Source organism: Haemorhous mexicanus, chromosome 14, assembly GCF_027477595.1.
Source record: "Haemorhous mexicanus isolate bHaeMex1 chromosome 14, bHaeMex1.pri, whole genome shotgun sequence".
Lineage (NCBI taxonomy): Eukaryota > Metazoa > Chordata > Aves > Passeriformes > Fringillidae > Haemorhous > Haemorhous mexicanus.
Window position 1 is genome coordinate 3,263,899 of NC_082354.1, and position 15,503 is coordinate 3,279,401.

The window sequence follows — 15,503 nt, forward strand, 5'->3', positions numbered from 1 at the left end:
ATGAGGTAAGTAAATTTGGCACACTTCTAGTCATGTCCATAAAACTTTTGGTAAGTTGTATCAGTGAACAATATCGTTTTTCATCTTGAGTTACAGGTGCTTTCGAAGGGGGGTGGTTAGTACTTAACAACTGGAATGTTTCTAGTAAAACCAAAAGGCATAGCTGCAGAAAACACTCACAACCCAATGTTGATAGAGAAGTAAAAATATATACAATACAGTCACTTGTTCATAGTTTGGCACAATTTTTTGTTGTTGTGGGTAATAGTGCATAAACTACTGTACAACAGTATGACTTTTAAAACAGTCTTTCACAGAGAATACCAGATTAGGTTTGCTTTCAAATAATAAAATTCCCACAATTTCAAACTCTTCATTTCAGCACTTACATTTCAACAGACCACAAGGCAGATTTCGAAAAGGAACCGATGGGGGGAAAAAAGAAAAAACAACTGGAAAAAAAAATGGTAAGAAAAGAACCAAACATCAACCGTCTTTCTAGAAAAGGGAGTCTCTTCTTCAAATACAGGAAAACCCAAAAATGCTGTTTCTGCTTTAAGAAGAATGGAGTCTGATTCCCTGCAGGAAAAAATCAAACATTTGATGCCATCTTAGTTAGCTCGTCCGGAGTCACCACGACGGAGTGAACGCGCTAAAGGCGGGCGGGTAGAGAAGATGCAGCTTTAGATGATGCAGGTTAGGAGACACAACAGCAGAGGGGGCCAGAAAGCACTCAAAAATTGCCACGTGAAGCTCAATTAGGAATGAGTTCTCATTTGCAAAGTAAAGAGCCTTTAAGTTTTGAGATCTTGGCTTTTGGATGCAGAACCTCTTTTTTTTTTTTTTGTGGTTTATTTTTTACAAAATGTTCCAAAAAAAAAAAAAAAGTCTTTCCTTGTCAAAATCATTAAAAAGAGCGTGTAATCTATTTTTTTTTTTTTTTAGTTTTTGTTTTTCCCCCGATAAATAAGTAATTATAAACTGAAGAAGCCAAACAGCAGAAAAGAGTAGCCTTGTTAGTTTTTTTAACCCCAGCCAAGCCAGAAAATTGGTCATTCTTTTAGGTAGCTTGCAAGTCATAAGTATTTTCATGCATTTAAAAATAATAATTAAAAAAAACCAAATGAACAAAAAAAGGAAACCAACCCCAAAACCAAAACCAACCAAAACTGTAAAAGGGGAATGTCTTTTTTTTTTTTTTTTTTTTTTTTCTCATGCAAACTTTTGCTCTCAGGAAGGAAAAACTGAGGAACAGCGGGCCTAGCAGGTGGGAGGGAGGTTAGGGGCATTCCAGCCAGTTTGGTGCAGCATTACCTCAGTTTCTCAAAAGCAGCTGTCACGGGTGGGTCCTTGTGGGGCTGATCGCGGTCCGTCCGCTTGATTTTACAGTTCTCATCCCTCAGTGATTTCGAACTGGATTTATGACGGTAGAGTTTTTTATGGGTAGGTCCATTATTGCCTAAAGTGCTCAGGTTACTATAGTTTTTATCAAAAAAGGGAGCGTGAATGTCCGTGGTGAACCCGGTGGAGCAGTTGGGGCGACCAGGGTCACAGGTCACAGCTTTGCTGTTTTTGCTTGAGCCCTTGTTGTTTGACTTGTGGTTCTTTGCCGCCCCCGGTGAGCCACCGTTCGCCTTCTTCTTCGTCTCTTGGGACGTCCCTGCCAAAATTTTAAGAGTTTTCAGTTTCAGGCTGTTGGACTCCGGTGACCGGAATATGTCTGGAACGCTGTTGTGGCCGACGGGCCCCCACAAGGGCTCAATGGAGGCCATCATAAACCTCTGCACATCGGCCATTCCCGACGCGATGTTGGACAGGATGTTGGAAGGTTCCTCGAACTCCCTCTGGTCGTCATCCAGGAGGCTGGTGGCGTTGCCCAGGCTGGCTTCTGACCAGCCCGTGCCCCCCTCTTTTCCCAGTGCCCACTCTCCAGAGAGCCCGTTGTGCTTGCCCAGCTTCAACCCCGCTGGGCCGCAGTGCTGAGTGCCCTCGGCCACGCCCTTGGTGGCCGTGGCCACGGTGCCCAGCTGAGTGACCACCCTGCCACCAACAGCTGGAGCCTTCTCGCCATTGACTCCTGCTGCATTTTTCCCTTTCCTGGTGGATTTGGGTGCCTGCCTGGAGTTTTTCCCTTGCGGCTTATCGGTTCCTTTGTTGGTTTTGGGTGATTTTTTCCGGGTGGCTTTCTGGGAAGAGCTTTGGTTTGTACCCACATTCTTGCTGGATGAACTTTTCCTCTTCGATTTTGACACTTTGCTATTGGTGCTAATTTGACCAGATGGCTCATTAAATGTTGACAAGCATGGACTCTTTTCGAGAAGGCTGACAGAATCTTCATCGTTGAACATATGGAACTGGAACTGGTGATTATTTAAAGCAAACCCATTATCTGCCTGATCCTCGGTCTGCAGGACCCCACAGTTCCACTTGACCTTCTCGGAACTGTTGAGGGAGGCCTGGGGACTCTCCTGAAAGCCCTTCAGGGTGCCCAGAGGCTTGGCATCGGAGCCAGCTATCTGTGGGGACAGGTTGGGAGTGTCTGGAGGGGACATCTCCGAAAGCGACGACTGGCGGAACCTATCAGGCGTGAAGTTGGAAATGTCTAAAAGGTCTGTGGACTCCTTCAAAGGGGTGATTTCATCTATGCTCTGCTGGATCACTAGCTTGGGACTGCAATGGGCCAAGAAATCATCATTAATATCATCCTCGCCGTCCTTTTCACAAGACTTTAAACTTAAAGAACTGTAATTGCTAGAACTAACTGACAATGAACCCACTGAATCAAAACTAATGAGCCTGCCATCATCCGTACTGAGTGTACCTCGTTGGAAATGAAAGCGCCCCTCTCCATTATTGAAATGACATGACTGATAAGAATCATCAGACTGCACTTGTTGGCTATCCGGCATGTAATTTTTTTGGTATAGCAATTTCCCGCTATTCAGATTGACTTGAGTGTATCCAGAGGCGGGGAGGCCGTCCGTGCTCGGGGCGAACTCGCTCGGCATTCCGGCCGCCTCTGGCACGTCCCCGGGGAAGTCCTGGCGCTCGCTGCCCTTGCTGGCCGGCCACATGCTGCCGAAGCTGCCCTGCTCCATCTCCAAGTGGCCGGGTGACTGCTGCAGCTCGGACTCAGAGGGCGGGGAGAGCACGCAGCTCTGCGCCGGCTGCAGGGACGAGAAGGGCTTTTCCGGCGGGACGATGCTGGGGAGCGGGTGCTGCTGCTGCTGCTGCTGCTGCTGCTCGGAGGGGTGCTGGGCGAAGTACGGGATACCCGTGTTGCTCGACAGATCTGAAGCATCTAACAACGTCTGCAGATACCCTCCGGGGATCAGGGGTACATTGGTGGTGATATTAGCAGATGGCAGAGGCTTGTCTGAAGAGGAGGTGGATGGTAGGAAAGGAGAATTTTTAGCAACCTTATCCTCGTGGCACTCTGGGAGATGGGAGCTGTCTGAAGCACAGGGACTGTTTTCGTCCTTCAGACGCGCTGCGGAGTCCTGGTTTTCCAGTGCTGGGGAGTCCTCTGCCGTACTGGTGGCAGCTTTAATCTTCTTGCACTTCAACCTGGCTTCACTTTTGAATTTGATTCTGCGGAGCACTTTCCGCTCCGTCCCCTTGTGCTCCCGCTCCTGCGGTTTGCATTTCACGGCGATGCCCGCGATGTCGTGGACGTGCAATCCATTGGCACAGCTGGGGGTGGCAATGGCTAATGCCGGCAGCCCTTTCAGGCCCACGTCCTCCTTACTGCTGCAAGGCTGCTTGTGATCAGAGGAGCAAGAGCCCAGCTTGTTCACTGATTGCTCGATGGCTTTAATTCTTTGAATCCGGTGCCTGTTTGCTAGCTTGCATTTTCGCTTCCGTGGGTGAGGGAGGAACGAAGCATCTGAGCCGTTAAGATAGAAATTCTGCTTGTGGTAGAGAGACGATCTGAGCAAATCCAGCCGGCTCTGCTGCCTCTCCTGCCAGAAGCCCTTCAGTGGGGCCAGCTTCTTGTATTTGCTGAGCAGCTCCTCGTTCAGAGTAACAGTTGTCTCATTGGCATCCACTTTGCTGAGCTTCACCAGCATATGCTTCTCCCCTTTAAACCTGTTAATGATGATGTACTTGATGATCACGGGGGGCTCCTTGCGAGAGACTTTTCGCCGTTTCTTGGGGCACCACTCATCGTCGTCCTCCTCCTTGGGCCCGTCCGGGAGCCACTCCTTCTTGTCCAGGATCTTCTCGTTCTCGATGGAGTCCACATCGTACAGGTAGTCGTCGCTGTATCGCACTTTCCTCTTGGCCCGCAGCCCGTAGTTCTGCTGGATGAAGGAGCCGGAGTGGTCCCGGGCCAGGTACCGGCTGCAGTCCTTGATGTCCCGCAGCACGTCGTAGGAGGACTCCGTGCAGGTGCTGTCGTCGCTGAACTCCCCGGAGTCCTCTGTGGAATTCACCGAGTCCAAGAAGTGGCTCCTCTTGGAGCCCACGTACTGCACCATCTCTGTGCTGTTGCAAGATTTATTTAAGGCAGCTTTCTCCTCCTCCTCACCGTCCTCTTCCTCGCCGTCCTCCTCCTCCTCCCCCCAGATGATGCCTTCCTCGGATTTGAATTGTGCAGGGTCGGTGGCACCGCTGGGCCCCCTTTTCAGGGTGCTCCTGCTGTCCCTTTTGGTGCAGTTGCTGAACACGCTGGGGAAGAAGTTGAACTGGGCGTCCTCTTGTAGCGTAGTGGTCTTCTCCCGCACATTGTCCTGGAAAGATTCGTATCTAATCTTTAGGGAGCAGACGTCACTTCCCAAGGTGGAATCGTCATCATCGAACATGTAATTGTCCACGTCTTCCTCAGAAAACAGATTTACGGAAAGCTCATTTTTGGAGCAGAGGTCAAGCAGCTCAATTTTACTTTCACTAATGAAAGATTCAAAATAGCCCCATTCCTGGTTGGGATTTGTTAGTAAAGGTTCCTCACCATTGCATTTGTCTAATAGTAATCCCTCGTAATAATTTTTCTGAGTGGGGTCCTCTGAATCACTGTCAGATTTCTCTGCATCTCTTTTGTCCGCTGCCCTCGATTTATGCATAGGGAAGCTTAAAAGCTGGTCTGAAAGCAGTTGATCCCCATATCTCATGGTTTCTCCTGTGCTCATGCAGTGAATCCCTATATCAGAGACCGAACAGGTGTCATAATCCCTATTTATATCCCCCACTTTCAAGCTTATTCCCGGCTCCGCATCAATGCCGTCCTTGGATTCAATAAAGCAGCCCAGACAGGTCCGGCTCGGCTGCATCAGGCAGTCTCCCGTCAGCGCCGACATCCCCCCGGGCTCCATCATGGTGAACGGGGCCTTCTCGCAGTCGCCCGGCAGCGACCAGGAGCTCATGCCCTTGGTCACGCAGGACGTCAGGGAGATGGCGTGGGCCGAGGAGTCGTCCGAGGCGTGCTCGGGGACATCCGTGAGGCGCAGCGGCGACGGCGGGCTCAGCAGGCACGGCTTCTTGGCCGTCGGGGCGCGGTGGCACGCGGGGCCCTCCTTGGGAGCCGCGCTCAGCGCCGGGAACGGCGCCGCTGCCTCGGCCGCGCTGCAGGGCCTCTCGTCGGCGTCCAGGGCGTGCGACTCTGCGGGGATGGAGGAAAGGGAGAGAAACACACAGGGGTTACCACCCTCGGAGGTAGAAAAAGAGAGAGGGTTACAAAGGTTACCACCCTGGTAGGTATCAGGCTTGCCACCCCGCTCCCCTTCTCCCAGTGACTTCTCCCAAGCGCTCCTTTGGGAAGCCCTTCCCAGCAATCCTGGATCCAGTTAACGTGGTGATGTGCAGAGGTAAACAGGCTGCTCCCCGCAGCCAGCTGGAAGAGGTACAAGAGTACGTTTAAAACACGCAACGCATCCGCTCTTCCCTCCTCATATCCATACGGTTACCTGGAAACTGCCTCTCAAGCCTCACAATGTTATTAAAAAAACAAAACAAGCCTAATAAAAATGTTCTCATTAACATTGAAAAAATTAACGGGAACGTGAGATTCTTAAAGAAACAAAGCACCCCCCCTGCGGGGTCTGAGCTTGCACACACCTGAGCCGCTTTACTGCTCCGGAGTCAGGGAGTGATGGCTGATTTTAGAAACCCAGCAGTCTTTTTGTCACTGTCCACGCCAAGGGAAGGCAGAGGATAACACAGAGTTTAAAGCAATTATTGTTAGAATTATTGTGGGGTTTGCCATTCTTCCCTAATCGCTAAAAATGCCTTTTTAGTCACGTAAGGATTTTTTAACCTAAGGATTTTTTTAGTTTTACCTCGTTGTGTTTCTTTTATGGCAGAATAAAGTTATGACTGTACTTTTATCTGCCTCCTGGCTCAACAGACGGTATGACCCTTGAAATTTAAATACGATGTCTTTTCATCCATGAACACGCTCTGATATCTCTGTATTAAAAAAAAATATATTCCAATGAGTGCATTCATCCCAGCCAGAGAGCTCTGCCGAATCAGAGCCTGCTGCTTTTGTCATGGCTCAGGTCTTTCCTTTTTGGTGGCTCTGCTGAAGGCAGAGGGACGAGAGCCAAAGCTTTCCAAGGAGGGACGAGTGCTTTAAAACACAACTGGAGCACCAGGATGTGGCATTAAATGGGGCATGCAAAGGGATTTATTTGGCTGCTGTGATGCTCCACAAGGGCTCTTATTCCAAACTGAAAGTGAGTCTCCTGCATCCTTGGCAGCCCGGGGAGGGGAAGCTGGTGCTAACACAGGTACCACCAGCACAGTGGAAGACCCCCCAGGTGGGGAGGATGGAAAGGAACAGGATGCCATGGAAGGAGTGGGGTGCCTGCCTGTGCCAAGCAGGAGGTCAAAACCCCCCTAATTTCACTCCCATAAGTTTTGTGCTATAGGGGCCTTAGGGATGGAGCCATCAGTGAAGTCTGAACAAAGCACAAACTGCAGCTGGAGCCTCGCAGCGCTCCCAGGACTTTAAACCTTTTCCCAAAGACTCCCTAACTCCAACCAGAAGTGCAATGCAATGCCTGTCATCATCTTCAACACGTGTGACTTGGGAAAGGCCAGACTGGCTTGCTTGAAAATGGTTAAAAAAAGGAAATAAATAAAAAAGCTGATTTTTGAGTCCCTCCCACCAGTCTTCAGATCAGAAATGCAGAGGTGGTATCTTTTTCCTTAAGCACCAAAACAAATTAACCAGTGCAGTTCCACTTCAGAAGTAAAATAAAATAAAAATCAGCTTGGAGCTGACAGGAAGCATGGAAAATTTGAGGATAAAAGAAGAATGTCTGTGAATGCTGTAAGACTCAAAGAAGGGGGAGGCAGAAAGCTGAAATTCAATCTCAAAAGCTGCCTTCAATAGGCAAAGCTGCTATTATATAAAATAAACCCTCTCTGGGCGTTTCTTTAGGTTTATACTTGTGTGAGTGAACTTAACTCTTGTGAAATACAAATGCCAAAACCTGATTTTCTGGGGCTCCATATCAGCTAAAAATCAGGCCTGTGTTCAAGTGATGCTCCAAGGGAATACAGCTCACACAGAAAATGCTGGAGAAGCAAAACCACTTTTCCCAGTTTCCCTCAGCATCCACCCAACAGCACACGGGCAAGGCGAGGTGGCAGCTCCAGAGCTTTGTGCTGGCTCCTGGCCTTGGATTCAGCAGCAACTCCCACACAGCAGTGTTCAAACTGAAAGTTTAAACTGACAGAGGGGAGGCTGGGATGGGATGTGGGGAAGGAATTCTTAGCTCTGAGGGTGGGCAGGCCCCGGCACAGGTGCCCAGAGCAGCTGTGGCTGTCCCTGGATCCCTGGAAGTGTCCAAGGTTGGATGGAGCTTGGAGCAACCTGGAATAGTGGAAGGTGTCCCTGCCCGTGGCAAGGGGTGGCACTGGATGGGCTTTAAGGTCTCTTCTAACCTAAAGCAGTGTTATGTCTAATTAAAGCACTTTTTAAGCCCTGTTTAATTGAATCCCATGGAATTGGTGTGAGGCTCTGTTCTGGATTGCAAGGCAGGATGTATTCTATTACCATCTGTATGGCAGTTGTCTAGGTGTTAAGTGGGCAATTTCCCCTTATCTCTCTCCCTGCGAGATCACAATCACTCCTCCCTCAGCAGGGGGCATCCCGTGATAAGAGGCTATTGAATGTCACTGCATGGCTGATAAGAACTGTAACATCCCATTGTGAGATGCTCCGCCCAGAGGGAGGAGCCGAGCATTGCTATCCAGATATAATCAGGAGATTCTGACACACCAACACAGCTTCTCCACTGGATTCACCAGAGGAACAGCAGCTGCTTCTACTTCCACGGATCTGCGGAGGAAGAATCACCCTTTTTCTACAGGACCCCCTGCTCCAACAGAACCACACCTGACACCTCAGGAGGACTGCAGCCACTTTTCCAACTGGACTGCTGCCAGCACCCTGACCAACAGGGTGTCAGGTTGAGTTCTGACTCTGTCATTTTAGTGTACTGCATTGTTTTTATTTTATCATTTTATGGTTTTTCCCCCCTTCCCTATTAAAGAACTGTTATTTCCTGCTCCCGTATATTTTTTTTTGTTGCCTGAGAGCCCCTTAATTTAAAATTCATAGCAATTTGGAGGGGTGGGGAGGGTTTGCATTCTCCATTTCAGGGGAAGCTCCTGCCTTCTTTAGCAGGCACCTGTCTTATCCAAACCAAGACAGGTTCTAAAAACCCCTCCTTACTGATCAGAGCAGCACTGACTTTGTCGTCCACTGGATCAGACAAAGGGACCATGGCTACAAAATCCCTTTGCAGCTCCAGCAGCTGCAGCTTCACCCTGGGTAGCCAGGAAGGGGATGGGCTGACAGGGACAGAACCTCCCGAATTACATCCCAGGGCCAAGTGTGAGCATGTGCCTCACCTGCCACCAGCACGAGCTGTGGGACCCTCATGGGCACCCACGTGGCTGGAGCTGCTCCAAGGTTTTGGCAAAGAACATTTGTCTCTACCACCTTGTGCAGAGCTGACAGAAAGGTTTGAACATATGTCAGAGGACCAAGTCCTTGACATCTAACAGGATCAAATTTATATATAAATAAAATATATCTATCTATTTATCTCAAGATTTATGGGCCAATACAAAATGTAAAAAGCCATGAAATTAAACATAAAACACATTGAAGAATGAAAGCATCAGGCTCTGCCTCCCCTCTGCATTTACCGTGGCCAGAGATTACAGTCCAAATGACCTCAGAAAATGCTCAGAGGCTTATTTATTTCAATCAGGGCTTCAGACAGCTGAGCACTGTTACTCCTAATTAGTCATTCTGAGAGCAAATATAGAATCAATGAAATAGATACAAAGTTGGGCATTCTGGGAGGCTGCTGCAAGGGGCTGATCCTTCCCCACCCCTCTTGGTGGCTCCCAGGAACACAACCTGTCTGTGCAGAAAAGGGATTACAGGATAGGGAATCCCATGTGCTGGGTGATTAGGCAAGAACGAGCTCACAAACCCAACCTTCCCTTCCCACTAATCCTGGGTCCTTTCTCCCACCCAATCTCTAATTTTCCCCCAGTTTGTAGGGACTAAGTTTCCTTCAGCTAAATCTTGCTAATATTGCCTAATGGGATTGTAATGCCAAGGGAGGGAAAGATTCCCAATAGACAGAGGGGCTACAAAGTCCTGGATGACTTTTCTCCCCCCAAGAAACCAAACTAAAATCTCTAATTCAAACTGCACATGCACATAAACATTTCCAGCCATGCCCATGCACAGGTAAAAGGAGATCTTGTTAAGGCCTAAAAAGGTGTAGATTTATGGCTGGAATGATTCCTGTGCAGAAAACACCCATCTACTCCCCTGCTCCACATTGCAGAGATAGCCACAAACTGCTAATATTGAATGCACAGAAGGAATTGGGAAAATAAGTTGGCTTCCAAGTTGTCCCTGCTCCCTCATGTACCATAATTAAGTTCCTTACCATTTTCTTTCACCCCATTAATCAGGATAGTTTCTTGGTCTTCTGAGGCACAATCCTGCTCTTGTTGGTCATCCATCAATTTAACCTCTTTCTGTTCACTCCATGCCCCACTGCATCTGGCCAACCTGCACATTTCCAGAAACACAACCACAGTCAGTGCAATCCCCAGGATCAGCTCAAGGAACCGTGAATAAAAAATAACAACAATAAAACACCCCCACACAGCCTCACATGCTGCCTGCAGCCTCCTTAAGAGGACAAATCCAATTTATTTAGGCTCTCAGCTTGTCACTTTTCCACTCCAAAAGCCAAGTCCCATGTACTTTCAGCAAGGTGAAAATGTTGTGTCTCAGCATTTCCTTCCCCCAAGTCCTGCTCTGGGAGGTGGGGAGGAGCTCAGCACCTCTGCAGGACCCTCCACATCACCCCAAACTGCTGTGCAAAGGCACTTTAGTCATGTCCAGCCAGGAAAGGCCATCCATCTCCAGATGGATCCGTGAAGAGATGAAGGAGAGGATTCATCCCAGTTCATCAACAGCAACTCTACGATGGAGCTGGAAGAACCCACAGATGTGGAGGGACAGCTGCTCACCCTCGCTGTCAGCCACTGCCCAAGCACTGGCAGGCATGAAAAACTTCCCCAAAAAGCAGTTTTTGGTGGAAAAGTGTCTCCAGTCTCACTGTTCACCACAAGAGCTCCATCTCTGGAAGCCTCATCCCCCAGACCCCTAAGGCTGCCCCCTCTGGGTGAAGCTCCAGCTCCAGGGAGTGATGAGCAGTCCAGGCTGATGGGCTTGGTGGGGCTCCACCAGAGCAAAGAACCTGAGGTGAGATGAGATGAGATGAGATGAGATGAGATGAGATGAGATGAGATGAGATGAGATGAGATGAGATGAGATGAGATGAGGATCCAGGATCTTCTCATTCCTCCATGGAGGGCCCCCCACCCTTCAAAGCCACCACCTGCCTGTGGAGTGATGTGGCTGGAACCCAGGCATGGCTGGCACTGGAGAACCCTCATCAGGGATCTTGGCTGACAGAATTTCACCTCTTTGACTGCAAATCCAAGTGAAAATCTATTTTATGCTCTTCTGGCAACTCAAACTCAATTTCTTCCCTCTCCCAGAACAGGTACTAGATTGCAGCATTGGTTTAGGTGTTTTTCTGGGTTTGGGGGTTTTTTTGTTTGGCTTTTTACTTTTCACATCAACATTTGTCAGTGTCTGCTGTTCCCACAGCACTCATTGCCCTGGGGTTCAGCAGCCAAACTTCATTCATATTCAGATTTGCAGTGGAGTCCTCTTAATTAACGTGAAATCTTTACAACCGCCTTAGTAAGTGAAACCTTCACCCAACTTAAAGATGTTGTGACACCGAGAGGAAGATAAGAATAACAAGCATCAGTAACTCCATTCCTTTGCATATTTAGAGGAATATTTAACTAACCCCGAGAGTTTTCCTTTGATGCAAATCCCCATCTCAAAGCTCTCCAACACCAGCCTGTTTGCTGTGCTAAGACCCCTCTCCTGCCAGCACCCTCCCCACAGCCTGAGCTCCCTCTGTGCCCTTTCATTGCTGACATGCTGCAGCAGGAGAGGCTCCAAAAGCCAGGGCAGAGATCAGAGTTATTTTTCCATGAAGGAGATTAATGTCTGAGTGTGGAAGGTGCTCTGCATCTGCCACTGACAGGCTGCAGCTTCGTGTCTCCTTGATAATATCTCCTGCCTGTTAAATGTGCCTTAATTAAGAGAAGTATTAATAAATTAAGTTTTTAGAATATCTATTAATGAAAATATTAATAAAATATCGTCAGCCTCGGGAGAACCAGAGGGGTCTCAGGAGACCAGAGAACCACCACTGGCTGCACACATGGGCCAGTGGGGCTGCTGGGGAGGGGGCTGAGGTGTCACAGAATGGTTTGGGTGGGAAGGAACATTAAAGGCCATCCAGTGCCACCTCCTGCCATGGGCAGGGACGCCTGCCACTGTCCTGGGCTGCTCCAAGCCCTGCCCATGAGGAAGAGGTCCATCTTTCCTTGATTCTGATGGATACTCAAGGGCCAGCCTTCATGGAGAGAGCAGGAACAGACAGGGGCAGAGCAATGAGCACGCAGGCAGCCAAGCCAACAGGCACAGAGGGAGAGTTTACAGACCCTTAATCTTGTAGTATGGTGATTTTTGGGGATGTGTGTGCACAAGGGGGAGGGAAGCACACCAGGGATGTTCCTGGTGGATGAGATCCAAAGGCTGGAGCAGACAATGAAGGCAGTGGAATGCAGCAGGAAAGGGGATGTGCTTGGGGACAAGCCTTTTCCCTGAGTGCAGGGACCCAGAGAGCAGAGCTGAGCTCCAGAAAGCAGCTGGGAAGAACTGAGAAGGGTCCAGGTGGGCCATCTTCCCACAGGGTCAGGCAGACGAAGGACAAATGGGACAGACAGCCCAGGTGTGCTGAGACCTGCTGGACAAGGGGACCTTTGGGACCAGTGGGACCAGGAAAGGTGAGACCCCAAAAGGGATGGGGAGAACCAGCAGCAAGTGGGAAAGAAAAGCTGACAAAGGGGCCGGATGTGATGCAGAGCAGGAAGGAACAGAAGGCTGGGGATAACAAAGAGGAGAAGAACAGCTGGTCCCAGGCAAGAAAAATGAAAGCAGGAGAGGTCCAGGGGATAAGGGCAGTGTGCAGAGAATACACTGGGTAGCAGGAGAGCACAGAACACAAGAGTCATCTGCAGACTGAGGTACAAAAGGGAGAGAATATAGATTTCAGATGGTGTCAGGCAACTGAAGAGGCACTGCTGGGGTCAGGATATTATGAAGAGCTGGCAGGAAGAAAATCAGGCACCAGCTCCAAGTTTGTGAACTTGTCTGGAGCCAGAGTGGATGGAGGAAGAGGATGGCGGGCGGAAGGGACGGGCAGAGACGTGGGGTCAGATGAGCTGCAGCCTCTGGAGGAGGAGGGCAGGAGCAGAGAGGGGCTGGCTGTGCTTCAAGGACAGGCACAGCACGTTCAGGCACAGGGAAGAATTCAGCAGCACTTTTGCTGATTGCTCCAGGACTTCAGGGCATTGGCCTGCTACGATCACAGCTGGCACCACAGAGAGTCACTGGCCAGCAAGGAGATGGAGGGGAAGGAGCAGGAGGAAGCAAGCAGAGGAGCTGAACAATAATCCAACTCATTTTAAGCACAAGATGGACAAATTAATGGACAGAAGGCCAGGATGCAGAGCTGTGGCAGCAATACCCAGGGCTCATTGACCTGGAGAAACCCCTTTCAGCCCTATGGCCCAGGTCAGGTGAAAGGCTGCAAGTGCCTCTAAAAACCCTCAGCATCACAGCTGAGGAAATTCCCCATTCCTCACAATTCCTGTCAATTTTCCTAGTGCTAGTGCTAGCAGGGCCATACAAAACCTGTTAGTGACCAGCCCACGTGCAGACAAAGACAGCACCACAATGGACCCTCTGCCACAAACCTCCTGCTGCCTTCGAGCAGGTCCTTCTGCCCAGGGGGCCAAGGAACCCGAAAGATGCTTTAGTTCTCTTTTAAAAAACCTCCTGAGACACTCAAGAGGTGTTATGGATGTTGGTGCTGCTGGAATGAAGGCAAACATGGCTGGAAAATGATGTCCCAGCTGAGGCTCCTCCAGCTCCCTCTGCTCCCAGCACAGAGCAAGCTCCTGGTGGAATGTCCCTTCACCAGTTCCTTGGAGTAAAACCAGATTATTTCTTGTTCTAGAAATCCCTAGAACTGCAGAATCCCAGAATGATCAGGGCTGGAATGAACCCCTGAACAGAGAAGGAAACACCCAAATTGCAAAGCTAAAAATCCTAGACATGTTCCCTCACTCACCTCCAGTCACATCAATGATGGAGCTGCTGCTCACTTAAGCCCATCCCAACTCTAGGACTTAAGCATGTTGCTGCTAACACTGATTTTACAGAGACAAAAGGGGAAATGCCATCCTTTTAAACAACCAAAAAATAGCATCTGCTCAATGGCTGCCCTCTACAAAGAGAGCAGCAAGTTGCTTTGCTTCTTTGTCAGCCAGAAAATGCCCATTTTCTGCTGCAGCTTTTCTGAATTGGTGTTTACAAAGCATCACTTCACTCTGTCAGAGGTGCCATGGGGAGATGGCATCCCCTTCAGCCTCTCCAGCTCCACAGATCCCCAGGTGCCAGCCCAAGGAGGAACTGTGCCAAGGGACCTGCTGGAGAGGTTTCCTCCCCCTGCAGACTTTTCCTTGGGCAGCAGCAGTGGTTTGGCTGATGGCATTTCCCAGCAGAACCAGGGATGGTCACAGGGATGCCCAGTGTAAAATAAAATGAAGCCACAGGGGCTAGCTCCTTAGCTGGATAGCTGGTCCCTCGTAGGGAAAGCACCCCAAGCAGTCTCAGGGCTGGGTACCTCAGCCCTCTGGAGGCTGGGGTGCCCTAGGCCAGACTGTGACACAGCCATGACCCCTAGCAAGCTCAGTGATTGTCAGCTCTTAGTGAAAATCAGCTCTTTTATGGTTTCAGCTCTCAGCTTGCTCGTAGGGGCTGTGGCTGGCCGTGGCTTCTGGAAGGCAGATGAAGGTGAGAGAGGAGAAGGCGGCCAAGGGTTCCACGATGGTTTATTCTGAGGGTCTCACGAAGGGTCTTGAAGCTGCTCTTCTAGAAATGGGCCAAGACAGCCTCTTTTATAGGGTTAGGGAGGATTGAAAACTGACCAATTGTAAGGGTTACAGAAACTAGCCTGTGGGGTCACAGAGAGATAAGCAGGCCTGGAGGACCAGAGTGAGGACTCCTGGTTCAATTCCTAGGACTCAGCAAATTCCTATCTCTAAACATCCCTCCAGGAGCCATAGCCAGCCCTGCATCTGCTACAGCCCTGGGTGCACTTAGAGGGGATAAAACAAACGAGTTGGTCATGACTGCCACAGAAGCCAGTGCTTGGCCACTTAAATCTGTGTATCTACATCTCAACATAATCTATAAATACAAATATTTATCCCCTGCTGCTTGAACATCACCTCATTCATGTTTCCTGGGTATCACCATTACACCACAGAGCTCAACACTCTGCCCAGGCAGAGGAGGGGGAAAATCTACCAGGTAAAAATAAAGGAACAGCCCGTGAGCCCATGACAGGAAAGCCAGCTGCTGGGAATTCTGTGAGGAGGACAAAGTTCTGAGCTGGTGGTGGCTGCTCTGGAATTAAAGTTGCAAGAGTGTTTCCCCTTCAAGCTGAACAGACAAAAAGCCACTCACACCCAGACAAAACCCAACATGCCAGCTCCTGTTTACACACAGCTTCCACATCCTGAGTGCTGTAGCTCAGGAGGGGAGATGGAGAGGGAGTACCTAAAGTGAAGGAGAATCTTTTTATGGAGAAGTGGGGGAAGAAAGCAAAGAAGAAGAAGCTGTACCTTTTTCTCCTGCAGAATTGTGAATAAGTGCAGGTGTTCTATATATGCAGTTGTATCTTTCAAAAAAAGAGCTTTAGAGAAATTAATTACATGTCAGAGCCTCTGACAGGTCTTTTAAGAATTGTGATACTTTTGAATGAAAACATTATATACTTAAAAAGAAATACCATGTAAAT

At 49.2% G+C, this 15,503-nt stretch overlaps 1 protein-coding gene across 1 annotated transcript in view; it reads right to left on the reverse strand.

Moving 5' to 3' along the window:
* Window positions 1-430: 430 nt before the first annotated feature.
* NEXMIF (neurite extension and migration factor) overlaps window positions 431-15,503 on the reverse strand; it is a 50,073-nt gene continuing 35,000 nt past the window's right edge. Inside the window, exons 2-3 of the mRNA XM_059859359.1 lie at window positions 9,924-10,048; window positions 431-5,599 (exon numbers count right to left, since the gene is read on the reverse strand). Of these exons, the coding sequence (XP_059715342.1) occupies window positions 1,311-5,599; window positions 9,924-9,999 (4,365 nt within the window). The 5' untranslated portion in view covers window positions 10,000-10,048 and the 3' untranslated portion in view covers window positions 431-1,310. The remainder of the gene's footprint in view (window positions 5,600-9,923; window positions 10,049-15,503) is intronic.